At 44.4% G+C, this 27635-nt stretch overlaps 2 protein-coding genes across 8 annotated transcripts in view; both read right to left on the bottom strand.

Moving 5' to 3' along the window:
- LOC119970373 overlaps positions 1 to 14546 on the bottom strand; it is a 149885-nt gene extending 135339 nt beyond the window's left edge. The window contains exon 1 of one of the 2 annotated variants that reach the window (XM_038804883.1): positions 13355 to 14546. In XM_038804883.1, coding sequence (XP_038660811.1) covers positions 13355 to 13360 — 6 coding nt within the window. In that variant the 5' untranslated portion in view covers positions 13361 to 14546. Of the gene's footprint in view, positions 1 to 125; positions 223 to 13354 lie in introns of those variants that run through there. The other variant, XM_038804885.1, reaches the window with a different exon arrangement.
- Positions 14547 to 14663: 117 nt separating this feature from the next.
- frmd3 (FERM domain containing 3) overlaps positions 14664 to 27635 on the bottom strand; it is a 277660-nt gene continuing 264688 nt past the window's right edge. For all 6 annotated transcript variants that reach the window (XM_038804886.1, XM_038804887.1, XM_038804888.1 and 3 more), the window contains one exon: positions 14664 to 16107. In XM_038804886.1, the coding sequence (XP_038660814.1) occupies positions 15500 to 16107 (608 nt within the window). In that variant the 3' untranslated portion in view covers positions 14664 to 15499. The remainder of the gene's footprint in view (positions 16108 to 27635) is intronic.

Below are 27635 nucleotides of genomic sequence, written 5' to 3'. Positions count from 1 at the left end.
CAGTAGAAAACCGTCTTCTGGACTTTAAAAAAAACTATAATTCAACTCTCTGTTCCCTGTAAATATCTTTCCACTGAGTGTGAGCAGAAACAGTGTACCTGAGGCCATTGAAAAACACACCTTACCTCCACCGCCCAGGTGAGCCGCGAGCTGGAGAGCAGCCTCACGTGACACTTGTGTATCGAGCCGTTTCCATGGATACGACCACGAGGTGCAGCTCCGCCCTCTATTCCGCATCATCCAGACACAGGCGGAGATACTGGATGCTGCTTTCGCAAAGATCAGTTTACCCACTCGGGCCAGATTGCTTTTGAAACGAAATGGGGAGGTTTTCCACTCCCGCCCGGTGGGCCCGGGACGGGGCAGCGACCAGACGGTCTGTAAGTGCAGCAAGAGTGTGTAAAGAGAGGGTTGGTAACTTCACGCTGATCTGCTGCCTGAACCGCAACTTCGGAATAAGTAATTAGTATGTGTGCCCTGTAAAAGTGCTAGAGTCCTGAGTGAGGGGTACACAGCACCAAGGGAGCCCCTTCTCCCAGCCTCCACTCATACCCTTGATGCCAAGTGACCATTGCAGCAATTAGCAGAGCAGATCCACAAGGGAAGGGACCAGGCCAACTCAGGGGGTGATCAAATTACTGGGACCTCCCAACACCCATCTCCCCACAAACTGCGGAAAGGGGGCACCAATGAGTTGTCGCCTGGGGACTGCCTTTTGCCAATGCCAGGCATGTGTGGCATTCAAGGAGCTGTGCCACATTTTGATGTAGTTAGTTGGTAATGATGGTTGCCCCTGTAGAAATATAGGCCGGGCTGCCACAAGTAGCCCCCAAAAGGACATTGAGACCAACCATCACAGTGCTCACAGCAGTATGACCATAGAGGTGAGGACGCTGCCTCAACCTCCTCTCTGAAGCAACAAGGGGAGCACACAGCATTAGTGCCTATTTACAAATCATCATTGTATCACTGAGGTCACTGTGGTCCCGGTGGTGTGTTAAACAAATACAATGCTATAAGTAAAAATGTTATACAAGGATTATCATTGTATTCACCTCCTTTGACATTAACACTATTTACAATATTCACAAAGGTCAACAGGATCTCACTGGTTTCCAGTTCTGACTAGCCATTAGATCATTTACATGTGTTGGCTGTAGTGTGAAAAATGGTGGGAAAAGGCCCAGGCTTCATCCAGCACTAGATGGAAGTTATGTCATAAGTCCCTCTGGGTTCCTTCCACTGAACAGATGCTGGATTAATATGTCTTGCGTAATAATGGCATCCAGTATAGGTCTCGCTCCACATTTGTGGCCTCTTCTCATGAGTTGCCTCTGAGGTTCATACTGCACCCCTGTTTCTTCATCCTCTGATGACACAGAAACGTCTTTGAGCTTAGCCTCCTCCAAAACCACAGGCCCTCTGTTGAACCATGGTACACAGTATGCAGCTCACCTGGCTAGTGAGTATTGTGGTGCTCCACCGGCGTGACCAAGAACACAGTGGTTAGCACTGGTGCTAAACAGCACCAAGGTCCCAGGTTCGATTCCTGGCTTGGGTCACTGCCTGTGCAGAGTCTCCACGTTCTCCCAGTGTCTCTGGGATGGGGGGTGGCCAGGGGGGCTCTATCTGTTAGGTCGGGCCAGTGCCATGTTTTATGGTGCGACCACTGCAGGTCGTCGCCGTGCACATGCGTGGTCACAGACCTGGCCATTCTCCGGCCGTTTATATCTTGGGAGCCGAGTGTTTTACTTGGCGTGGCTGCTAGCCCCTCGCCAGTCGTAGGATCGGTGAGGGGTCGACGCCGATTTTTTTGATGTAAAACACCACAGTCTCAAAAACGGTGAATCCAGACCATGATTTCCCATCGGCCTCTGCAGCACAAAATAACTCATCAGCGCAGTCCCCCCCCCTCCCCCCCATGTGACTTAGTCTCAGATGGGAGAGTTGCACTCAATTAATTTTACAACATCCAGTACTTTGGTCACCACTGTTCGGTTGAAGAACCCATGGAATGATTTCAAAGAAAAACAGAGGAGTTACCCCAGTGTCCTGGTCATAGAATTCCTACTGTGCAGAAGGAGGCATTCGGCCCATTGAGTCTGCACCGACTCCCTGAAAGAGCACTCTACCTAGGCCCATGCCCTCTCCCTATCTCTGTAACCCTAACTAACCTTTCAGGCACTCAGAGCAATTTACATGGCCAATCCACCTGACTTACACATCTTTGGACTCTGGGAGGGAACTGGAGAACCCGGAAGAAACCCACGCAGACATGGGAAATGTGATGAATGGTATCGGTATAACTGCTGTAACTGTACATTGCCTTTAATACATTGGCCCTTTAAGACCGGGCTTGGAACCCTGGGGGATTATGCCTCTGGCTCCGCCCCCAGGAAACTGCATATAAGATGATGCTTACTGGGCAGCATGCTGTGAGCACACTTCTCGGCAGCTGTCCGGTTCTCTGGTAATTAAAGCCTTTGAATTACCAATCTTCTCTCCTGAGTCGTAATTGAGGGTATCTCAGGAAAAATGTGCAAACTCCACACAGTCACGCAAGGTCAAAATCGAACCATAGAATCCCTACAGTGCAGAAGGAGGCCATTCAGTCAATCAAGTCTGCACTGACCCTCTGAAAGAGCAGCCCAGCTAGGCCCAATCCCCCGCCCTATCCCCATAACCCCACTTAGGGACAATTTAACATGGCCAATCCACCTAACCTGCACATCTTTGGTCTGTGGGAGGAAACAAGACCACCCTGAGGAAACCCACGCAGATACGGGGAGAACGTGCAAACACCACACAGTCACCCGAGGTCGGAATCGAACCTGGGTCCCTGGCGCTGTGAGGCAGCAGTGCTAACCACTGTACCACCATATCCTCCTGGTCAGTATTGATCCCTCCAGCAACATCATGAAACAACAAATTATCTGGTCGCACATTGCTGTTTGTGTAAGTTTGCTTTGTGTAAATCGTCTGCCATGTTTCTGACATTACAATAGTCACAACACTTCAAAAGTACTTCATTGGCTGTAAAGTACTTTGAGGTGTCTGGTAGATATGAAATGTTTTATATGTGTGAAAGTCTTTCTTTCCATGTTTATTTAATTAATTACATTTAAATTCCACAATCTGCTATGGTGGGATATGTATTTGAATCATTTGATCAGCCTTTTAGATCACTAGTATAGTAACATGATAACGGCTATCATAACCCCTACCGTAACCTGTCTTCCATAACACATGGTGAAGTAGGTTAGAAGTCATGGGACAACTATGTCAAGTTCAAAAGATAAAAATCATACCCTATTTTAAAATGGTACATTCCGTATTTATTTTATGTTCCTTCATTCACATTCATAATGGAAAAAGGATATCAGGAAGTGTAGGCAAAAAGGAGTTTGAATATATTCTTGACAGAGATAAATGATAAAGTGGAATGAAGGGGTAAAACTAAATAGGTGAGATTTTGCAAGTAAATATTATCGGAAGGACTGGCTGCAGAAAGATATTGGAGAAGTCATTGGCTGCATGGAGATAAATAATAGAGCATGACGAGTGGGAGGAGATGAATGGACTGCATGGAGGTAATGGAGAAAGATTGGACAGCTGAAAAGAAACAGCCATGGGGCCAGGTGGAGATAAAGAAATGGCACAGTAGAAATGAGGAGTACTTTTGTCTTTTAAAACATATTCTAGAAAGGTTTGCAGTTCAGTCTGGATGAGAGGTGATGGTAGACACGTTGCAGATTTTAAAAAATACAGCACCATTAGGTACTGTAATTGTGGGAAACCATGGAGCAGAACAAATGTAAAGAATACTTGGTGCAATCATTTTAGTTCCAGGGGTCTGGTGAGTTTGGGCCTGTTTTTGTTGAGAATAAGGGTGATACTGAAGGCACTACTAATACAAAAGGAAAATAGGCTAACCAAATGAAAAGAAGCTTAACATCAGCAAAAAATAAAATGTCCCAATCAAGGGAACATCCGACCTACATCCTATTGTTACAGTGCATGTAAGATACTCCATACCCCTGTAGTGCCCGCTGGCCGTGAAAGCAAAGTCCACGGATCAAAGGCAGAAGGAAGTGTTCTCCAAATTTAAAACTTCACACTAGCATTTTAATGTTTGTTGGCCTTGGAGTGTGGAAACATGATTTTGGGGGAGGCAATATGGATTTAATGACTAAAAGTTAATATTAAATTATTAATATCGGTACAAAAGGCAGAATCTTGTGGAGGCAACAGGGGTCTCAGCTGCTGGCTGGAGAGCCGATGGGAGCCCCTTGCTGCTTCTTTTTGGGAAGGTCTGCCACATCTTGTCCAACTCAGACTCTTAACAGAGCAGTGGCAGGCTTTTACCACCCCCAACCAACGGATAAAGAACCCCAGGAGGACAGATGAAGCAGTTCAGGGAGGAAACTCCAGAGCTTCGGGCCCAGACAACTGAAGACCAGGCAGCCAATGGGGGGACAAATTAAATCAGAACTGCACAAGAAACCAGAATTGGAGGAACGGCAGAGATTGCTGAAGGCTTAGAGTGATGTCATGAAGGGACTTGAACACAAAAATTAGAATTTAAAATTTGAGGCATTGCTTTACCAGGTGCCAGTGAACGTCAGCAAACAAGAGTGCTGGTGGAGCAGGATTTGATGCAAGTTAGGATACAGGGAGCAGAGCTTTGGAAGAGCTGTAATTGACAGAAGGTGGAAGCTGTGGAAAGCTTGTCAGGATGCTAGAGTTATTAGGCTTTACTAAATTTAAAAAGCTGACTTGCTGATGCCATGAAATGGGGTATTTTTCAATAATTACTCAAAAGCAAATAGCTAATGCTGCCTACTATCAAAATTGTACTTAATTTGAAATGGTATTGAAGTCACTTATTTTCTCTTGCAGAGATAACTTTTCTAGTTAAAACAGCTTTCATAGAAAGGAAATGTAGATCAATATTGTTAACAACATGTTGTGAATTTGTTTTCAGTGCCAATGATATCCACTGGAATTTCAAAGCTCAAATAGAGGAAAGCATAACTATTTCAACACATAGAAATGAACAGAATTTTTAAAAATGTAAAACATGAATAAAATGTCCTTTGTTCAAATTGCTTTTATTGTTGACTTGTTATAGGTGTAATAACATATAAAACAATCCAGGCATTATTTTTATATAAATATGAAATGCCAACCTTCTCAAAGTTTATTAGTCTAAGTTTACAAGCGATTTTCCAGTCTGATTGAATGTATTATCGTAATTATCCTTCACCTTTCCCAGAGCTCTGTTTATAAAGGCAGGCAAAACAACATTTAGCGATGAACCACTCCTACTTACACAGCAAATCACAGCAAAAACACCACATTGTGAACATAGACTATGCATTCTATCTCTGCTATCCAACAGAGTTCGTAACAGTTTCACATAAATGATTCCCATGTATGCATTTTTCACTGCTCATTTAACTTTCATTAATGAATGCAATAATGTAATGTTAACAGTTTTAAACACAAATTTTTGGTATATTTTACAATTTCACCGAACAAGATGGTGGTACAAAGGGCAGAATACGTTGTGAATAGAAATGTTCTGCTTTGAATAGCCTCTCTGTTATCCAAAGATGTACCATTTTATTGCGTCTTTGTTTGGAGGCAAGCACTAGTGAAGATCTCTTGAAGCTTTTAAAGCATTTATTAATGAATTAGTTTGACTTGCCAATTGATTTTCTTTAATTATTTGTTTTAATGGAGTGATCGGAAGAAGATAATTGAAATTTTATTACAGCAATTCATCAATAGGGACAGCCCTAGTTTTAAACAGTCGAAGTTTCAAACGATCCATTTAATATTAAGAATTTATGAAATAGAGTTTGTTGAATACAACATTTATGGTTAATATTTAATTACAGCATGATAATAATGATGAGGGCTGATCCCTTCAGCCTGTGCATCAAGATGCATGGTGCCTTTGCAGCCAAAATAAGATGATTAGATAGTGCAATTGTGGCTTTTTAATGCAAAAAAGGGCAAAAATGTATTCTTTATTGTTTTACTACTTCCTTCTTATTTCTTAATTTAACAGTAAATTAATTTATTATTGATACTTTTACAATAATAAACACTTAACAATGTCAACTTGAGTATGGTTTGTATAGTATTTAACATAATGATATAGTTGGTTGCTTTCAAAGTATAATTCCATGGATTTAGGAGTATATACTCCTACTGGAGTACGACACAGCAGACAAAAGACAAATATAATGTTAAGTGTGTAAGCAGAGCTATAGAATATAAATCTAAGGAAGTGATACTATTTTATAAGAGCATTAAAAATGTTACAGTTGTGTTACCATGGTCAAGAGAAGATAAGTAGTTGTATTATGAAGAGAAACACATGAAGCTAATTTTCCTGTCGTGAATAAACTCTGCATGCACCCCCCTCCCCCCCCACATAAAATCGGAAGACCCTGGGTCCAATGCCTTCATGCCAGTCTCCGATAATATGGAAATTAAACAGTCACTGATACTGGCAGCTGCCTGCCATTTTTAGAAGACAAATTAACAAGCTGTTAAGCATTGGATCTAAAATGTTTGGGAGAGTTTTACAGCAGCTATGATGAGGGAACACAAAGGTGGCAGACAAGGGTCATGGTTGAACGTACCAGCAGATTCTGCTGGAGAAGTTGGCAGTGTCTGTATGAACTTTAGTGACATTTTGAAAATCTATTTTGCATCTTCAGAATTATTAATAAAGGCTGATTCTGAGAGCAGAGAAACTTTACAATTCTAGCCGTGGCTGCGGTGTTACCCCTCTGCCTCATGACATACCAGCCTACATGACCTGCCAATTCTTAGAACCCTCACATCAAGATGTTATTCATATTACAATGCAAAGATTGTTGAACAAAAATTATCTATTGTATTAACTCAAGTCACGAGTGCTTATTATGATGTGGCATTTAAAAATAGGCATGAGAAGCTTGCCCTGATATCAACTGCAAGATTGGAAGGAGGCAAGGGGAAGGGTTTGTGGTCAGGGAGCAAACTTCCTTTGCATGTATAATTGACCGGTTTCCTGCAGGGAAGCTGTTAATTGGTCACAACACACTTTATTTGGCGTGTATTAAGAGTGGAGGTGAAGTTGGCAGACTGCACACTTTTGGTTTGGCCTCCACATCTGAAAGCAAAAAGTTAAATTCGCCCCTCAGAGATTGCATGACCTGTGTTGATATTTTCAACATTTGGCCAGTTATTACACCTCTATAAGTTTCTTAGCTCTACTGACACAGCCTTTACTTTGGAATCAAATTTGTTATTTTCATCACTCAGATATGTGTTATTGCATCTTTCTCAATATTGAATGCTTTTAAGTATCTGCAGGGATCTCTGAATCTCATCCTACTTTTTATTTCTCTTTTCTGCTACAGATATAAAGGATGACATTCCAAAAATCATATTTATGACCTTTTCTTAAAAAAATTAACATTTTTAATTTCTTTTTTTAAATAAATTTCGAGTATCCAATTCTTTTTTTTCCAATTAAGGGGCAATTTAGCATGACCAATCCACCTAGCTTGCACATCTTTTTAGGTTGTGGGGGAGATCCACACAAACACAGGGAGAATGTACAAACTCCACACAGACAGTGACCTAACATTTTTATTTAATCATCCATCTGCTTCCACACATGTATTTCATGGGATGGATGAGAGATATGACTAAACTGTTTTAAATAATAGGAGGAAATAGATAAGTTGGATGCAGAGGGACATTTTGTATTTTACTAAAATAATCAAAGGGGTGATTCCACATACAGTGAGATAATTGTGCATCAGAGAAATGGGTACAATTTTATCGCCCTGATTTATTGATCATGCTTCTCACAAGCATTAAATATCTCTTGGTTGGGAACATGAAATTGCGGCATTACCTCAACCTTCGTAATCCCAAAAATAAAGGTAAAAGTCAAACAGTACATAAAGACCAGCTTTTCCATGTTTAGAGCTATTGGCCAACGGCGATGGATCCTCAAATTCTACTTAACCAGTACGCAGAAATCCGTGAAAAAAAACAAGTTTTACTACTCCCACATTGTAAGAGGCTTCACCAATACCTATTCGTACCCAACATTTATTCAATATAAAAAAACAACACGTCTTCACCTTTTGTGCTCACAGGCCTACATTGACTGCAGACAAGCAAAGTATTGATATAAAAATTCTCATCCTTGTTTTCAAACTCCCCATGCTCTCACTCCTACCTATCACTGTAATCTCCAGCCCTACAACCTTCCGAGACATCTGTGCTCATCTAATTCTAGCCTCTTGAGTCTCCCTGATTTTAATTGCACCACTGTTGGTGGCTGCACCTTCAGTGGCCTAGGACCTACACATCTCTGCTTCTCTACCTTGCTTCCCTCCTTAAAACCTATACTTTGATCAAGTTTTTGGTCAATAGAACCAATGGGCTAGACTTTTATGGACTCAGGAAGAATCCGTAAAGGTTTAGCAGCCGGGACCAAATTCCAGGATTACCGACCCCGTTCCCAGTGCCCCAATTTTCATCAAATGCAGATTAAGGCTGTGAGCTTGTGCAGGTCATGAGCCTGGACCCTGTACTCCCAACCTGACCATTTCCATTGCAGGGTTAGGTTGTCCTCGCCCTCTACAGTTTAATGGAGTCAGGCCAGCTTTTAAAGGACTCAAGGTTCACGGTGCTTCAAAGGTATCGCAAATTATAGTCAGAATAAGGAAACCTTTTGAAATGCAAATTTCATTCCAATCTATACCTCTCTACCTACCCCATGACCCTCGATGCCAAGCTATGTCCTCTACTCCACCCTCTAAGGTCCCTCATAATTCCTTACAAAGCTATACCCCACTTCCAACCCCCATGACCTATCATACTCTCCATGCCAAGCTATGTCCCTCTACCCAGTCCCAAAGACTACCAAGAGCCCAGCCATACATTAGATTGTTCAAATGGCTGCATTAAAGGGGGAAATATTACTTGACAGCACTTGCTCTCATTTATTTACACAAGAGAAAAGATATTTCATGTGTTTGCAGTTTCAGCTATTGATACCTTAAAGGGTCTGAATGATTGACACACTTAGAGGGATGTACTGAAAGTTTTTTTTAGGTCAGTAGAAAATTATAAATGAATGACAATTAAATTTTTGCACACATTCTACTGTTACTGTAGAATTTATTGGTTCTGCACAGAGTGTATAATGGATAAATGAGCATGGAAGTGCCATAGCTTGGCATGGAGGATATGAGAGGCCATGGGCTGGATGGGGGAGGGTCATGATGTGACATGAGTTGGCATTGATGGAGTATGTATGGGGTTTGAGGGCTGTTTACTTGTTTTTCTATCATCACAAGTGGGATTAAGTCCCAGAGTCTTGAGGCAGGCCTTTAAAAGAGCCAGTCTCAACACACTATGGCTGCCTCTGAAGTCTTTCTGAGTGGGGGCAGGTGGGCCTGACTGCAACATGCTCCAACCACTTCCCCACCCCAACCGCGGAATGTAAAACCCATCTTTACTGGGATTTTAAATATATAGTTCCTGTTCATATTGTTACTGTATGTTAATATGTTCACTTGCCTTTGCTCTGACAGGCGTTTAATGTGAAGATCACTACAGGTATTGATTAAAACTGACTGCATTTCTTCATACAAAAAGTTCTGAATATCTAATTAAAACATCATCAGCACAACTGTTTGATTCCCACTGATTTCTTGAGTAATTAATTAATTAATTAATTAAGCTATGGAATTTATAGTTTAAGGTTATTTGAATACAATACTAAATAGTCCATCATTCAGGTTACAGAATGGTTAAGGTAGACTGCAACAGTTTTGTCAATCCTGACCATTTAGTTTATTATTTCACACCGAATGTTGGCTTTCATTAATTCTTTTTTCTCGGCACACAACTATGTGAAAAAATGTCACTGTGCTACACTCCTCCTCCTTCCGGTACCATGAAGAAGCACCCTAAAAAGGCAGTGGCAACCATGGACTTCCATTCAATTGATCCATGATTATGCTTGTCAAAGTACTGCAGTTGTTTGCCAATGCCATTTGTAGTTTGGCTGTCCAGGAAATGCTCCTGTCCGTCAACAAGTATATTGGAAGTACTTAGAGGCAGATAGTCAACTTGTTCAGCTATGTTATGAACACACCTTCCATGGTCAAGTCATGAAGTGGGACTTGAAGCCAGAGCTTCCTACCTCACGGCAGGGATGCTACCCACTGTGTTCCAAGACCTCCCATGTATTAGACTAGCAGCCTAGTGAAATAATAATGAACTGCAGCCAAAGGAATAATGAGGCAAATGTTTGAAATTTGAAAAACTGTAGAACAAGAAATACTAATTACACATGGGGTCCGGTTTAGCTCAGTTAACTGAACAGCTGGTTTGTGATGCAGAGCAAGGCCAACTTCACGGGTTCAATTCCTGTACTGGTTGAGGTTATTCATGAAGGCCCCACCTTCTCAACTATGAGTCTCTGTCCTGAGGTGTGGTGATCCTCTGGTTAAACCACCACCAGTTAGCCAGTTCCCTCTCAAAAGGGGAAGCAGTAAATTGTCATCGGGGCCGATGGTGACTTTACTTTACTAATTACACTTTAATCTGGGTTTTCTTAGCCATCCTCCTTTCTAGCAAATTAAGCTAATTCAATCCTCTGCTGCCCATATGCTAATTTACACAAAGTCTTCGACCCTAACCCTGTGCTCACTGACCTGTGTGGGCCCACAGTCTGGCAATACTAATTTTAAAATTCTTATCCTCAGCTTCAGATGGTCTCACCCCTCCCTTTCTGTAACCTCCTCTACTTCCTCAACCACAGGCCTGCCAGGATTTCTGCGTTGCTCTAATTCTCCTCATGCATCCCCAATTTTAACCATTGCACCATTGGCAGTGACACCTGTCAGTTGCTGAGATCCTAAACTCTGGAATTTCCTTCCGAAGCCTTTCCACCTCTCTCTCCTTTGGAGTTGCTCCTTAAAAGTTAGAATTTGACCAAACATTTGGGTGGCCCAGTGCCCCACCTTGTCTAATAACACTCCTGCGAAACACCATTGGGATGCTTCTAGCACATTAAAGGTGTATAAATGCAAGTTGTTACTGTTATAAAATAAATTAAAATTCTCACATTACTGGTCTACTGTTTGATTTTCCATACTTTGACGTGGGAACATGAATTCCTGGGAATGAATTATAAAACTATTACCTGATTCAATGGCTCAAATTAAATTGTCATCCTTTCTCACCATCACTTGAACTATCAAACGGGACTGCAACATTATCATCCGCTGATGAATTTATTTTTCTTTATCAATTTAATCAACAGGTCCCCCCCCTTACTATATGTATGTATTAATTCAATGATGGGCTATGGTCCTGCAAGTGCCTGGCACCCTCCCAGTACCATACCGACTAAGTAAAAGGTTTGTCATAACCATACACAATTCTTTCCTCAGCTACATAAATGTTGCTAATTAGCCCAGGCCAGTTTTCTCTTTCAAGACTGAAGTCAGTTCTCTCAACCACTTTAGCACCTTGGCCGAGATCAGTTAAATTAGCATTAACCAGGATTTACGTCCATGATCTTCCTGGTCTGCATAGTTCAGTTATTCTTCAGATAAATTCACCAAGGTCATAGGAACACTATACCTGCTCACTGTCCGTGTGAGAAAGAGCCCGTGGCCGGAATTTTCCAGCCATTCCTGCCGATGGGATTTTCCCAGCCTATGTGTGTGAGAGAGTCTGTGAGAGTGTGTGTGTGTGTGAGGGTCTGTATGTGTGAGAGCGTGTGTATGAGACAGAGAGAGAGTGTGTGTGAGAGAGAGTGTGTGCATGTATGATAGATGAGAGAGTGTGTGTGTGAGATAAAGAGTCTGTCGGTGGGGTTTTCTGACCCTGAAGTTCTGGTCCTGCCAAACGAGTGCCCCCATGGCAGATTCCCTTGTGGCCAATGGTAAGTCGCCTCTGTCACGAGACAACACGCTGCTTGGGGGGGGGGGGGGGGGGGGGGGGCAGGTAACATCCTACCCTGTGTGTGAGACAGAAAGAGAGGAAATGTGTGTGCATGTGTGGGAGAGAGTGAGAGAGTATGTGTATGTGAGTAGGTGCATTTGAGTGATTTTGAATGAGAGGGAGAACCCCAAGACTTGGGAGTGAGTCAGAAACACAAACCATACCTTCCTCATTTCCCTCCCCAAAATCATATTCATAAAGCAGGTCAGGAGAGGAGAAAACCCCAGACACTTGCTTCCAAAACCTGCTTTCGTATGAATTCTGCCGAGGCCCACACAGCATGTGCACCACTAGAGGTGAATGCACGGTCAACGTTTGTAAAACTCAATCCCTTAGCAAGGCCTGGTTCCCACCCCTTCCGGGGTGAACCTGGGTGCCAGTCACTTTCTCTCTCTAGCTCTGCTTAAGCAAAAAGGCAAAAAAAGTTATTTGATGAACTCTGCTGTTTGACCCGTTTCAATGGGCCTTTTTATTAATTACTCCTCATTGAAATTTATTGCTTTAACATTAAAATTTTTGAATTTCAAGATTAATGTTGTAGGAAACTATCTTACCAAACTTTGATCGTTAGCTGCTTGAGTGACAAAAAAATTGAAATGTGGCCCCCCCACCCGAAAGATTGAACAAGCCTGATTTAAACCAGTACTAAATCACAGCTGTGCAAAATGCACTGTAAACCAGATCATGGAGTGACGGTTCCCATGTCATAATTCATGTGTACATATAAATGTCTTGCTTCCCAATAACTCAGATCAAGGTTGGGTTTTATCTTTTTCAAGGGAGTCCATAGCCATATGTTATAAAAGGAGGATGGTGATGCATTGGTTGTTTTTTGTATAATTTGAAGGCTAGGACAGGTTTCACGAACGACAAGCAGGTTGCTGTCTGACTGAAAGAAAAACATCTCTTACCTCTAAATCTTGAGACATCTGCCACCCTTGCCCAGCATCTGAAATTAAATGGGGGTCGGGGAGTTGTGCCTTGCTTTGTGCTAAGTGTGATACTACATTCTCACACATGGTCTATGCAACAAGACTAGGACAACATTGACTAATAATTGGCAAGTAACATTCCCACTATATAAGTGTGAGGCAATGACTGTCTCCAAAAGAGAGAATCTAACAACCTTCCCTTGACATTCAACAGCATTACCATCATTGAATCCTCCACACCTAACAATATCTTGGAGGTCACTTTTGACCTGAAGCTTAACCAGACAAATCACATGCTGTGACAGAAAGAACAAGTCTGAGAATGGGTAACCTGTCCACCATTTATAAAGCACAAGTCAGGAATGTCATGGAATACTCACATCCATTTTCCTGGTTAAGTGCTACTCCAAAAACACTCCACATGGACCGCAGCAGTTCATCACCGCATTCTTAAGAGCAATTGGGATGGGCAACAAATGTTGGTGTTGCCAGTGATGCCCCTATTCCAGTCACAGAGGAAATAAAATTAATATTCTTGAATTTCTGAGGTATGTGGTACTTCCAAACATCACTTAAATATGTTTGCCAGAAGAACCCAGTTCAAATATTATTTATATGGCTACCTGTGAAAGTTCTTTGTTGTACTTTTTGATAGCAGCGAAGACACACAATTGATTAAGCACAATCAATTGTCAAAAGTAGCTTTTTTTCATTCATATTTCAGAAGTAGTCATTTGAAAATATTTCTTGTATATATGGGCGGAATTTACCGGCTGTCCACACCAGAGGGATATTTCAGCCCCACCGATGGTGCACGGGTTTCCTGGCAACAAGGTGTACAGTCAACAGGAAATTCCGTTGACAACGGCAGGACCAGAAAATCCCGCTTGCGGTCTGCCTCTGTTGCCAAAAAACATTAGGTGGGGTGCTCGGTAAATCCTGCTCAAAGTTTCACTTTATTTATTTTTCCAACAATACTGTTTTTGACTTTTGACTGTCAGGTAAATTTGATTGAATTTATTCATATGACGATATGTTGAAAAGGACGCATCTCTGCAGTTTGAAATTTGAGCCAGTACACAGAAGTAAGTAATGCATGTTCTGCCTGAAGGCAGGTCCTTGGTTCATTGTCGACGAACGATTCATCTTGAACTGATTTCTAAGCTGTTTTTTTGAGTGGTAGTCTGCCATTGCCTTCCACTAACTACAAGGCAGGGTGAGGGGACAGGCAGGCCCCAAGTCTACCTCAGCTGGAATGGGAATCAAACCCACATTTCTGGTGTTACTCTGAACTACCGCTAGCCATTTAAGCTAACCTGCCTGAAGATCCAGAAGCTAGTTAGTAATTCCAGATTTCCCTTCAAAGATCTCACGGGTGTGTGTGTGTCTGGGGGGGGGGATTTGCCATGCAGTGCTGCTACCACAATCCCTGGCTGATTCTTCACTGATAAACTCGGTGTAGGTAACGGCCCACAGTGCTGACTGCTGGGGGATGTCAACCTAAATCTCTTCCCTAATCCATTTTTAAAAAATTATTCTGCTGTGAATATTATCATTGTTAATATATGTGCAACTATTTGAAACTATGTGGAATCCAATATCACAGATTTTAAAAGTATCTTGTGATAAGCATTCAGTTTGCACAATAATGTAAATGAAGTGATGCTATGAAATGAAGAGTTGAGTTGGTTGTCCTCCTCAGTTTATGATTCACAATCTCACTTCACATGAACACAGCAGTTTCTTGGAGCTTGTCTAACATTGGCAACTTTTGTCTCCTTTCATGAACCCTAATTTTCTCTTTACTGTCACACATTCATTATCTCACGTCTGCTCCTATGTGAAAACCTCTCAGTTTATTAAAAGTTTAACTACAAGGGGATGAATTTCCATAGAATTCTGTGAATATTTTTTCCAGTGCTTTCACAGCATTTTCATTATATTTTTCCCCAAGTTACTTTGGACAAGTGGAAGAAAATCCATGGGAATTTACCCCCAGTGAATTGGGTACTTCCAATAACTGAAGACCTGGCAGGTTATTTCCAGTTAAACAAAGTATTGATCTGTTTTGGAATCTGCATAACGACTAAGCTCCCACCTTCGAAAACCATGCATTTTACCATATATAACCCAGTCAGTACATTTTATACAAACATACAAACAGGGTCTATTACCATAACGATTATTCATCTCCATAGATCCTTTGGAATCTTGCATCCATCTTGGGAAGAATGAAGACAAAATACTGAGTAGTCACATACAAATACAATAATCTTGGAATATCAGAAAAAACTTACCAATGATTCAAAAAACTCCTTCATGCCACACTTATTACTTTGCATATTACAATTCAATCATTTCATGAGCAGTTTTCACTTCAAAAAAATGAATAAAATTTCCTGAAATACTTTTTAACCACATTAAAAAGGTACAAAACATAAAAACAGTAAAAACAGCAGAAATAAGTTTTGCTCAGAGAAGTTGTCACAAATTGTTACTTAGTCCAACTGGACACTGGTGTGGTTTCAGGAGCTGCCTAGTTTGTCGAGGATGTAGTATACTTTACATGCCAGCCACTGTCTAAGTGGACAATAGTACTCATTGTGAAACTGCTCAAACTCGGGCGTCTGCCGAATTTCCCTCAAAAATGAAGCATCAATGTCGGACTCCAACAAGACCAAAAGTAGTGGGAAAGCGAACAGCATCAAGCCAAAGCCCACCAGAAGGAGTTTCACAAAGCACTTTGCCATAGCATTCAGATGTTTGTTGCTTGTCAACAATTCAAAGTTGCTGGTGAGTACTCGCTTGACTTCCTTTAGCTCTTCCTCCTTGGCAATCAGAAGTGCAGTTTCATTTGCATCCAGTTCATCATCATCATATGAACCTCCTTCATCCCTCTGGTTCCCAGGTGGGTGGCTATTAAAAAGCAAGTCAATCCCACCATCTTCTACAGGAGTAGGTAGGACACTGGCACTTGGATTATATACTTGCTCTGATATAGTTAATGCTTCATCACTATTTTCCTCTTCGCTCTCACATTTGAATTCACCGATCTCGTCTTTCTCATTCTGTGTCTCTTTTTCCTTTTCCTCTTCAGATGTGGATTGGTCATTCAACGTCAACTGCTCTCCACCTGAAAAGTAAAAGAACATTCAAAGATCTGGATCACGATACCTCACAATCTTCTTCCCCCTGATGAAAACAAGTCAATGTGTGAGAGACTGTTGGTGCAAACCAGTCTCCTTTTTCTTTTTTAAAAAATATTTTTATTCTCCATTTTCACATTTTCTTCAAAGTTTACACCCCACCCACAAACAGTAAACGGTAACAAATACAAAGTCAATTCCCTTATCAATAACAACGATCCCATCCTCCCATCACCCCAAACAACGACCCCCGGGAAATATAAGCATCAAATAAAACAAAACACGGCGGGACAATCAAAGGAGAAAAAAAAACAGAAAAAAAAGGAATCAGGAGCTGCCTATTGTCACCGTTAACCTATAGAGTCCCCCCCACCTAACATTCAATGCCATCCAATCCCCGAAAGAGTACCGTACACGACACCCACGCATTGCGAGCCCTCCCCCCCCTCCCCGACTCCTCCCCTCCACTTCCTTTTACAAAACTCCTTCCCCCAACCTCTGTTCCTTCCCCCCAACTTTCCACCCCGGCTAGACTCATTGGGCCCTGTTCTGCCGGGCTCCGATGGCCGCAGCCCCTCCTCCCACCTCACTCCCGTTCACTGGCCGGCTTAAACTGGCCAGCGTGGTGGCCCCCGACTGGGTCTCTTTCCCCCTGGCCCGGTCCCAGGAAAACCAAGAACTCCCCTTTAGCACACAGACCCCGCATACACACCCAAGCCCCAAAAGAACCATTATTGCAAGCGTAAGTCCCATCTCTTCCCTTGTCCAAGTATATACAACGTTAGCTCATTTAGCACATACACCAACTGCAGTGAAAAAATAGTTACATGAGGCTACATCGATACATGCCCACTTCTCAATTCCGCCACAGTCCTTCTGCCTTCGCAAACTCCTCCGCTGCTTCCGCTGTCCCGAAATAAAAGTCCTTGGATTTGTAGGTCACCCTCAACTTAGCTGGGTATACTATGCCACACTGCACCTTACTGATGTACAGTGCCTTCTTCACCTGGCTGAAGGCAGCCCACCTCCTCGCCAGCTCCACCGTGTAGTCCTGATATATGCGTATACCAGCTCCAGCCCACTGCAACACCCGCTTCTGCTTTGCCCAGCACAGGACTTTCTCCTTCACGCTGTACCTACGAAAACACAAAGTTACTACTCTCGGCGGCTCACCCTCCTTTGGTACAGGCCTCCACGACCGGTGAGCCCGATCCAGTTCATATTGGGAGGGGTCATTCGCCCTCCCCCAATAGCTTCGCCAACATCGTGGCAAAATACTCAGTCGGCCTCGGGCCTGCTACTCCTTTGGGAAGATCCACAATCCTCAGATTCTGTCGCCTAGATCTGTTTTCCAAGTCATCCATTTTGGCTCGCAGTTCCTTGTTGATCTCTATCACCTTCTGCATCTCCTTCCCCATCGAGGTAAGTTGATCACTGTGCTGCAATAATGTCTCTTCCACTTCCATCAGCGCCTCGCCTTGCTCCCGCACCTCTGCCGCTGCGCTCAATACCGCCGCCCTCACCGGGGCAATCGCCTCCACCGCCAGCACTTTCAATACTGTCCCCATCTTCCTCATCGCCTCCATGTGCTTTGCGAACTGCCTTTCGAGTTCTGCGGCCATCACCTTAGTCATTTCTTCAGCCGTGGGCAATGCGGCCTCCCCTGGTGCCCCAGCCTCCACTTTGCTTGCCGTCCTCGCGGTGACCTTTCCACTCTCCGACGGACTTTCAGCTGCTTTTTTTACGGCCGTTTTTTTTTACTTGTTTTTGACATTTCTCTTCACTGTGCCTTCTCCCTGCTTTTGCCGCCTCTGTAGCCCCTGGGACTGGGCGTTAATCCCTGAAAATGCCGTACCCGAACGGGAGCCCTCCAATATGCGGCTGCCTCCCGCCCGCCGTCACCGGACGTCCAATCAGTCTCCTATCTCTGATGTGTTTTTACTCTATTTCATAAATTGCTAAGCCACACCTTATTAACTACTAAATAATTTTTCTCAAGTCTTCTGCAAAACACTGACCTAATTATCAGATTGGGAGGTGTTAGATAGACTAAGTACAATTTTCATTTCTCTCTTGCTGCACCTAAAAGGACAAGGACATGTAGTAAGATTTAACACTCAATGAGCCCAGCTTCTAACTGCTCTGGGCCTTGTAATTCCATCAGCCAACCAACATTATAAAAAATCAGGTGAAGAATTGTTACTGCAAACCATGTGGGACTAAAGAAAATTCTTACTGGAGAACAGAAGCGTAACAAGTAATTGTCAAATTATTTTATTGCTTCTGAAATGACAACACAAGTTGCAGGCAACAATCAGCAGTGGCTTCAAGCAATTGAATCTAAACATGGTACCTCTTATATAAATGGGGCTCATGCTAATATTTTTCTGCCCATACATAAGTACGTAACCATTGACCACTTCCGTTATTTATTGGGTTTTTTTAACAATTAGTATCCAAACAGAATCAACTGAAGTACTGTGTTGAATTCTGTGCACTACACTTTAGAAAAGATGTCGAGGTCTTGGAGAAAGTGGAAAAAATATTTACCATAATTTTATCTGGGAGAAGGAACTTAATTGATAGGGAGAGACTGGATAAACTGGGATTATAGAGTCATAGTGTACAGAAGAGGCCCTTCGGCCCATCGAGTCTGCACCGAGAAAACAACACGAAATCTACACAAATCCTACTTTCCAGCACTTGGCCCATAGCCTTGAATGTTATGACATTTCAAGTGCTCATCCACGTACATTTTAAAGGTTATGAGCTTTCCTGCATCTGCTACCCTCCCAGGCAGTCTGTTCCAAACTTCCACCATCCTCTGGATGAAAAATATTTCCCTCAAATCCCTTCTAAACCTCCTGCCCCTCACCTTGAAATGATGCCCCCCAACCCATTATTGACCCTTTAACTAAGGGAAACAACTGCTTCCTGTCCACATCCCTCATAATCTTATACGTCTCAAACAGGTCCCCCCTCAGCTGTGGTGATGTGCATCACTGTAAACACACAAGGGGTTAATGTAAATACATGTAGACTAGCTAGACACTAGAAGGAGCACCAGAGACATGACACACAGACACTCAACCAATAGAACAGTTAGATAGGACACGACCAATGGGCATTCATGATACACACAGAGGTGACACGACCACAGGAGGGCATTACACCAACCCATATATAAAGGACACTACACACATGATCTGCCTCTTTCCAGTGGAGACAGTCAGTGAGTAGAGACACAGGGTTGATTCAATATCACTCCCACCACGTGTATTGTAGCAGACTGGTAGTCAGTCTGCGTAGCTATAGTAGGATTAGCAGTAGTGCCGAACCCGAGTAATAGAAGTGTAAATAGTTTAATAAACGTGTTGAAGTTATCTCCACGTCTGAACCTTCCTTTGTCAAGTGCACCACAAGGAAGCCGCTTATGCTACGTTTAGAGCATAACAAGACATCAGCCTTCACTGCTCTAAAGAAAACATCACGAGCCTATCGAGTCTCTCTTCATAGTTCAAATGTTCCATTCCAGGAAACATCTTGGTGAATCCCCACTGCACCCCCTCCAGTGTAACCACATCCTTCCTACAGTGAGATGATCAGAACTGCACGCGGCACTCCAGCTGTGGCATAACCTAAGTTTTATACAATTCCATCATAACCTCCCTGCTCTTACAATCTATGCCACGATTGATAAAGGCAAGTGTCCCATATGCCTTCTTAACAACCCTATTAACTTGTCCAACTGCCTTCAGGGATCTGTGGACAAGCACCCCAAGATTCCTCTGTTTCTCTGAGTTTCCTAGTGTCCTGCCATTCATTGAGTACTCCCCTGTCTTCATCACCTTGCACTTCTCAAGGTTAAATTCTATCTGCCACTGATCTGCCCATCTGACCAACCTGCCTATATCGTCTTGCAACCCAAAACCTTTCTCCTCACTATTAACCACCATACCAATCATTGTGTCATCTGAAAATTTACTTATCAACCTCCATCCCCATATCCCACACCCCCCACCACCCAACATTCTCAACTGTATGTTTTATATATATCATGAACACTAAGAGACCTAGCACTGATCCCTGTGGTACGCCATTGGACACCAGCCTTCAGTCGCACAAACAGTCCTTTACCACCACTCTCTGTCTCCTACCACTAAGCCAGTTTTGGATCCAACTTGCCAAGTTACCCTGGATCCCATGTGCTGTTACCTTCATTATAATCCTCAACCTGCCAAAGGCTTTGCTGAAATCCATATAAAAATCATGATGTGGAGATGCCGGCGTTGGACTGGGGTGAGCACAGTAAGAAGTCTTACAACACCAGGTTAAAGTCCAACAGGTTTGATTCAAACACGAGCTTTCAGAGCGCAGCTCCTTCCTCAGGTGAATCGTTGTAAGACTTCTTACCATATAAAAATCATCACTACATCTACACACCCGATCACCTGTTCAAACAATTCAATCAAATTTGTTGTGCATGACCTCTCTCTGACAAAGACATGCTGACTGCCCCTGATCAAAGCTAGTCTTTCCAAATGGAAATTAATTTATCCGTCAGAATTTTCTCCATAGTTTCCCTACCACTGATGTGAGACTCACTGGTCTGTAATTCCCTGGTTTACCTCTATCATCCTTCTGGAAAAGTGAAACCACATTCGCTGTCCTCCTATCCTCTGGCACCTCTCCTGTGGCCAGAGAGGAATTAAAAATTTGGGTCAGAGTCCCTGTATTTCCTCCCTTGCCTCTCACAGCAGCCTGGATGCAATTCATCCGTACCTGGGTATTTACCCACATTTAAGCCCACCAAAACCTCCAATATCTTCTCACTCCCTATACTGAATGACTCAAGAAGCTCACAGTCCCTTTCCGTGAAATCTGTACCTACATCCTCCTTTTCCCAAATGAAGACAGATGTGAAGTACTCACTTGACACCCTACCAATGTCCTCCAGCTCCATGCACAGATTGTCCATTTGGTCCCGAATGAGCCCTACTCTTTCCCTGGTTATCCGCTTCCCCTTAATATACTTATAGAATATCTTGGGATTCTCCCTAATCCTACCCACCAGTTCTTTTTCATGACCCCTCTTTGCACTCCTATATTTTCTTTAGTTATCCCCGATCTTTCTGTACTCCACTAAGACCACTGCTGATTTGTTTGCTATGTACCTGTTATAAGGCGTTCGAGGAATTCTACAACAGGCTGTTTGAGTCGGAAACCCCAGATGGGACGGAGGGGATGAGGCAATTCTTAGGGGGGCTGAAGTTCCCGAAGGTTGATGAAGACTTGGTAGAAGGGCTGAGGGCCCCGATCGATTTGGAAGAGACAGCAAATGGGCTGAAGGCCATGCAGTCAGGTATAGCCCCGGGACTGGATGGGTACCCCGTAGAGTTTTACAAAAAGTTCTCTGAGATGCTGGAGTCACTGCTGATGAGGACATTTAATGAGGTGAGGGAGAGAGGGGGGCTTCCCCCAACAATGTCACAGGCCAGTATCTCATTGATCCTGAAGCGGAATAAGGACCCGGAGTTATGCGGGCCCTACAGACCTATCTCCCTATTAAATGTAGACGCCAAATTGTTGGCTAAGATCTTGTCCTCAAGGATTGAGGACTGCGTCCCGGACGCGATTGGGGAGGACCAGACGGGATTTGTTAAGGGGAGGCTTTGCCGGCCAACGTAAGAAGGCTGTTGAATGTTATCACAGTGCCCCCCAGAGGGTAGGGACGTAGAGGTAGTGGTCGCAATGGACGCAGAGAAGGCACTTGACCGGCTGGAATGGGATGATCTGTGGGAAGTACTGTGGCGGTTTGGATTTGGGCGGGGCTTCATTGACTGGGTCAGGCTGCTGTATCAGGCGCCCGTGGCAAGTGTTCGGACGAACAGGCTGACATCGGGCTATTTTAGGCTGCACCTGGGAATGAGGCACGGATGCCTCCTCTCCCCGCTGTTGTTCGCACTGGCCATAGAACCGCTAGCAATTTCATTGAGATCCTCAAAGGGCTGGATGGGATTGGCCCGGAGAGGGGGGGGGGATGTAAAACAGAGTCTCGCTATACGCGAACGATCTGCTTTTACATGTGTCAGACCCATTGGAAGGGATGGAAGAAATTATGGTGATTCGGGGGGATTTTGGCTGGTCTTCGGGTTATAAATTGAATATGGGGAAAAGCGAGATGTCCACGATCCAGGCAAGAGGGCACGAGAGGCGATTGGGGGAGCTGCCATTTAGAGTGGTAAGGGAAAGCTTTCGGTACCTAGGCATCAGGTGGCGCGGGAATGGAATGGCTACACAAGTTAAATTCGGTCCGACTAGTAGACCAAATGAAGGAGGATTTTCGAAGGTGGGACATGCTCCCATTGTCACTGGCTGGGAGGGTACAGACAGTGAAAATGACGATTCTCCCAAGATTCCTGTTTGTGTTTCAGTGTCTCCCCATCTTTATTCCGCGGTCCTTTTTTAAACGGATCAACAAGGGCTTTGTATGGGCAGGTAAGACCCCGCGAGTTAAAAAGGGGATGTTAGAGCGCAGCTGGGGGGAGGGCGACCTGGCATCCCGAACTTTAGTAATTATTATTGGGCAGCCAATATAGCCATGATTAGGATGTGGATGGTGGGGGGGGGTGGGGTCAGTATGGGATCGAGTAGAGGCGGCATCTTGTTAGAACTAGTTTGGGGGCGTTGGTAACGACGCCTCTGCCATTCCCGCCGGCACGCTACTCCACCAGCCCATGGTGGTCACGGCCCTGAGAGTCTGGGGGCAATGGAGGAGACATGTGGGAGCAGAGGGTGCCTTTGTCTGGTCCCCAATTTGCAATAACCACCGGTTTGCCATGGGGAGATTAGAGGAGGGTTCCAGAGGTGGCAGAGAGCAGGGATCGAGGGGATGGGCGCTAGGTTTATAGAAGGGAGCTTTCCCAGCTTGAGGGAACTGGGGGTGAAATTTGAACTGACGGGAGGGAATCAATTCAGGTACCTGCAGGCGCGAGACTTCCTACGCAGGAAGGTGTCAACCTTCCCGCTCCTACCACCAAGGGGGATACAGGATAGGGTAATTTCCAGAGTTTGCGTGGGACAAGGGAGGGTTTCGGACATTTATAAGGAGCTTATGGGGTCAGAGGAAACACAGACCAAGGAGCTGAAACACAAATAGGAAGAGGAGTTATGTGGAGAGTTAGAGGATGGTCTCTGGGTGGACGCTTTGAGTAGGGTCAACGCGTCCACAACATGTGCTGGGCTCAGCCTGATACAATTTTAAGGTCGTTCACCAGGCTCACAAGACAGTAGCCCGGATGAGCAGGTTCTTTGGGGTAGAAGATAGGTGCGCAAGGTGTGCGGGAAGACCAGCAAACCATGTTCACATGTTCAGGACATGCCCGAAGCTTAGGGGATTCTGCCAGGGGTTTGCGGAGGTCATGTCCAAAGTATTGAAAACAAGGGTGGCGCCAAGTCCAGAGGTGGCGATTTTCGGGGTGTCGGAAGATCCGGGATTCCAGGAGGAGAAAGAGGCAGACGTTCTAGCCTTTGCCTCTCTGGTAGCCCGGAGACGGATACTATTAGCTTGGAGGGACTCAAAGCCCCCAAAGTCAGAGACCTGGCTAACTGACATGGCTTGCTTTCTCTGTCCGGAGAAAATCAAGTTGGCCTTGAGAGGGTCACTGTTAGGGTTCACCCGGAGGTGGCAGCCATTTGTCGACTTCTTTAGGGAAAATTAACCGTCAGCAGAAGACGGGGTGGGGGGGGCGGGGGGGGGGGGGGGCTGTGGGGGTAGTTTAGTGTAGAGAGGAAGACAGCTTTTGTACTATGTTTATAATTGTACGTGCACTGTTTCTTCTGTTACTGTTGTAAAACCATAAATACCTCAAAACAATGTTTACAAAAAAAAATTATGTACCTGTTAAAAGTCTCTCTTTTCATGCTTATCCAGTCCGGAATATTCCGAGACAACCTGGGTTCTCTGGGCTTGTTGCTCCTACATTTCACATGTAAGGGAACATATTGGGCCTGTACTCTTCTCATTTCTCCACTGCTTCGCTGCACATTTTCCTACAAGAAGTTTTTCCCAGTCTACTTTGGCCAGATCCTGCCGTATTCTAATAAAATCTGCCTTCCCCCAATCCAAAACTGTATTTTGCAGGCCATCTTTTACCTTTTCCACATCAAACTTAAAGCGACTGGGCTGGATTCTCCATTGCCTGACACCGACAGAGAGATCCGTGATCAGGCAGAAAATCCAGCGTCATCGGAAAAATGCTGATGCTCCAGTCCCCTGCTGGCGGCAGCATCAAGGTTCGCGCCCCGTGCCAGCGGGAGGATGTAAATAGGTCATATATACCCATTTGCATCCTATTATTAACAGACTGGACAACGGATTCTCCAAGCCTCCGTGATTCTCCGGTCATCTGGGCCGGGATTCATGTGGGTATGGATTAGTGCAGGTAGTTGTCAGCATGGACCTGGCGCCGTGAACCTCGCGGTGGGCCAAGGAGGTAAGTCTTTAAGGTGGGTGCCCCTAAAATCCATTAGAGCCCCCCCCGCCCCCCCCCCCTCCTCTCACAATGCAAATTCTGCCGGAGCCCCATCAGTGCTCTCCACCAGAGACCCCCATAACAGAGACTCCCACTGGAGATCTCTATAACAGAGACGACCCGATGAGATTCCCATAACAAAGACCACCCCATACGAGCCTCAAAGCCAGCGAGCATTCCAGACGGAGACAATGATAAAATCACTGCTTTAAAACTCATCTGTCCTCCATACCTGCTGGCTCAGGCAGAGAAAGCAGCAGCTGTAAAATCCTAGAAGCAAAAACCACATCTCCAAGGTGTAAACCTCCTCAGAACCTTTGACCTGCAAGGTTTTCATTCACAACAATGAGCATTTGCTTTTACTAGGCCGTGATTGATAGCTTCCAGACAGGCAGATGTCTGGGTGGTTTTATTTCATTTCCCTTCACGCATGAATGGATGTCAAGTAGCCTGCTGTGAAACTAACCACAATGTTATTAAGCATCTAGCTATGACTGACAGCAGTTGACCACATCAAAAGCAATACGTGCTTTTCTCTCTGGTGGGTGGGGAGTGGGGGTGGTGTAGATCACCCTTGTACTGCTTGGGGGTGGTGTGGGGAGGAGGGTGACCCAGCAAATCCCATGGCGGGGGGGGTCAGAATTGGATTGCGGGGAGAAGCCAGCTGCTGGACCTCACTATTGGGATGCCTGCTCAAAATAGCATGCCGATAGTGGGATTTGTGAGGGAATCCCTTGCAATCCCCACCATACATAAACTTGCACGGCTGGGGACAGTGAATCGCCTTTGGGCATCGCTCCCAGTGCGAGCCCAAGTCAGAAACGATTCATCTCCGGCAGGAGAACATAGAACATAGAACAATACAGCACAGAACAGGCCCTTCGGCCCTCGATGTTGTGCCGAGCAATGATCACCCTACTCAAAGCCACGTATCCACCCTATACCCGTAACCCAACAACCCCCCCCTTAACCTTACTTTTTAGGACACTACGGGCAATTTAGCATGGCCAATCCACCTAACCCGCACATCTTTGGACTGTGGGAGGAAACCGGAGCACCCGGAGGAAACCTACGCACACACGGGGAGGACGTGCAGACTCCGCACAGACAGTGACCCAGCCGGGAATCGAACCTGGGACCCTGGAGCTGTGAAGCATTTATGCTAACCACCATGCTACCGTGCTGCCCGAGACATAGTCTCCCAAAAGGAGAATCAAGCCCACTGTGTTGTGGTTGCTATCACTAAAATGCTCCCCCACTGCCACCTCAAACTCCTGTCCAGCTTAATTCCCAGAATTAGATGCAAGCATGCCAGACCGTTCCTTAATGGACCTTTCACAGATTGACCTTAAAATATCTCCTGAATAAATTTCTAGAAATTCGCCCCTCTAAACCCTTTACCCCATGACTATCCCAATTAATGTTGGGGAAGTTGAAATCTCCTAATATAATTACCCTCTTATTATGTTTACACACCTCAGTAAATTGTCTACGTATCTGCTCCTCTATCGCCCACTGTCTGTACAGGGGTCTATGATACACACCCAGCAATATGATTGCCACTTGTTATTCCGAAGCTCTACCCACAGAGCCTTGTTTAGAGACCCAATATATTGTTCCTCCTCACTGAGGTAACTGACACCTTAATTATAATGCAACACTACTTCCCTCCAATCGCTCCCCAAAGATCCTACACCCCAGAATGTTGAGCTGCCATTCCTGTCCTTCGGTCAAGCATGGCTACAGTATCACAATTCCATATGTCAATCCACACCCTTAATTCATCAGCCTTTTCTATAATGCTCCCAGCATTAATGTAGAGCCTTCAAGCCTTGCCTTACTCCCTTAGAACTCAATATGACTGAACTCCCCCTGTCTTGGTTCCTTTACTATAGTATGTGGTGTCCCTATTGTATTAATGCTCTGTGCTCCCTCTCCCTGCCAAACTATTCAAATCCCTCCCTAGTTGCTCCCCTTGGAGCAGAGAGGATAAGTCGTATTCAAAATTATGAATTATTTTGATAGGTTGAAGGGTCAGTAACCAGAGAACCAGAGTGGGTATGAGAAAATATATTTTTATATAGTGAGTTGCTGTGAGCAGAAATCAATTATCTGAAAGGGTGGAAGCAGATTCAATGGTTACATTCAAAAATAAAATAGATAAATACATGAAGGGGAAAAATTATAGGATTATGGGGAATGGACAAGGGAGTTTGATTAATTAGATGGCTCTACTAAAGAGCCTACACAGGTACAATGGACTGAATCATCGCCTACATCTATGATAATTCACTGGCTTCAAATAATTGTGCAACAGCACATGGGGCTGGATTCTCCGCCGGTGGGATGCTCGGTTTTGCCGGCAGCCTGGGGGTTTCCCGACGGCGTGGGGCAGCCCCACAATGAGAAACCCCATCGACCGGCCGCCGTAATAGAGCATCCCGCCGGCGTGCTGAATCAGAAATCTGCGTGGCGGGCCGGAGAATCCAGCCCATGATATACGGGGCTATATGTGTCGATATCTTGCTGATTTAAAAAAATGTTTTTATTCACATTTTTCACTTCATACAATACAAGAGTAAACACAGTTACATACATAAAAAATAAAAACATAAAATAGAACATAGAACATAGAACAGTACAGCACAGAACAGGCCCTTCGGCCCTCGATGTTGTGCCGAGCAATGATCACCCTACTCAAACCCACGCATCCACCCTATACCCGTAACCCAACAACCCCCCCCTTAACCTTACTTTTTTAGGACACTACGGGCAATTTAGCATGGCCAATCTACCTAGCCCGCACATCTTTGGACTGTGGGAGGAAACCGGAGCACCCTCACAAAACCTAACACCCCCTCTTCCCTTCTTGCCCTTCCCCCATAACAACTAATGGTGACCAATTCCTTGAAGTAAACAATAAAAGACTGCCATCTCCGATCAAACCCTTTAATGGCTCCCCTCATGGTCTACTTGACTTT

The sequence above is a fragment of the Scyliorhinus canicula genome, chromosome 8 (genome assembly GCF_902713615.1).
Source record: "Scyliorhinus canicula chromosome 8, sScyCan1.1, whole genome shotgun sequence".
NCBI classification, from domain to species: domain Eukaryota; kingdom Metazoa; phylum Chordata; class Chondrichthyes; order Carcharhiniformes; family Scyliorhinidae; genus Scyliorhinus; species Scyliorhinus canicula.
Note: the sequence above shows the minus strand (reverse complement) of the source record. Positions and strands in the feature narration are given on the sequence as shown.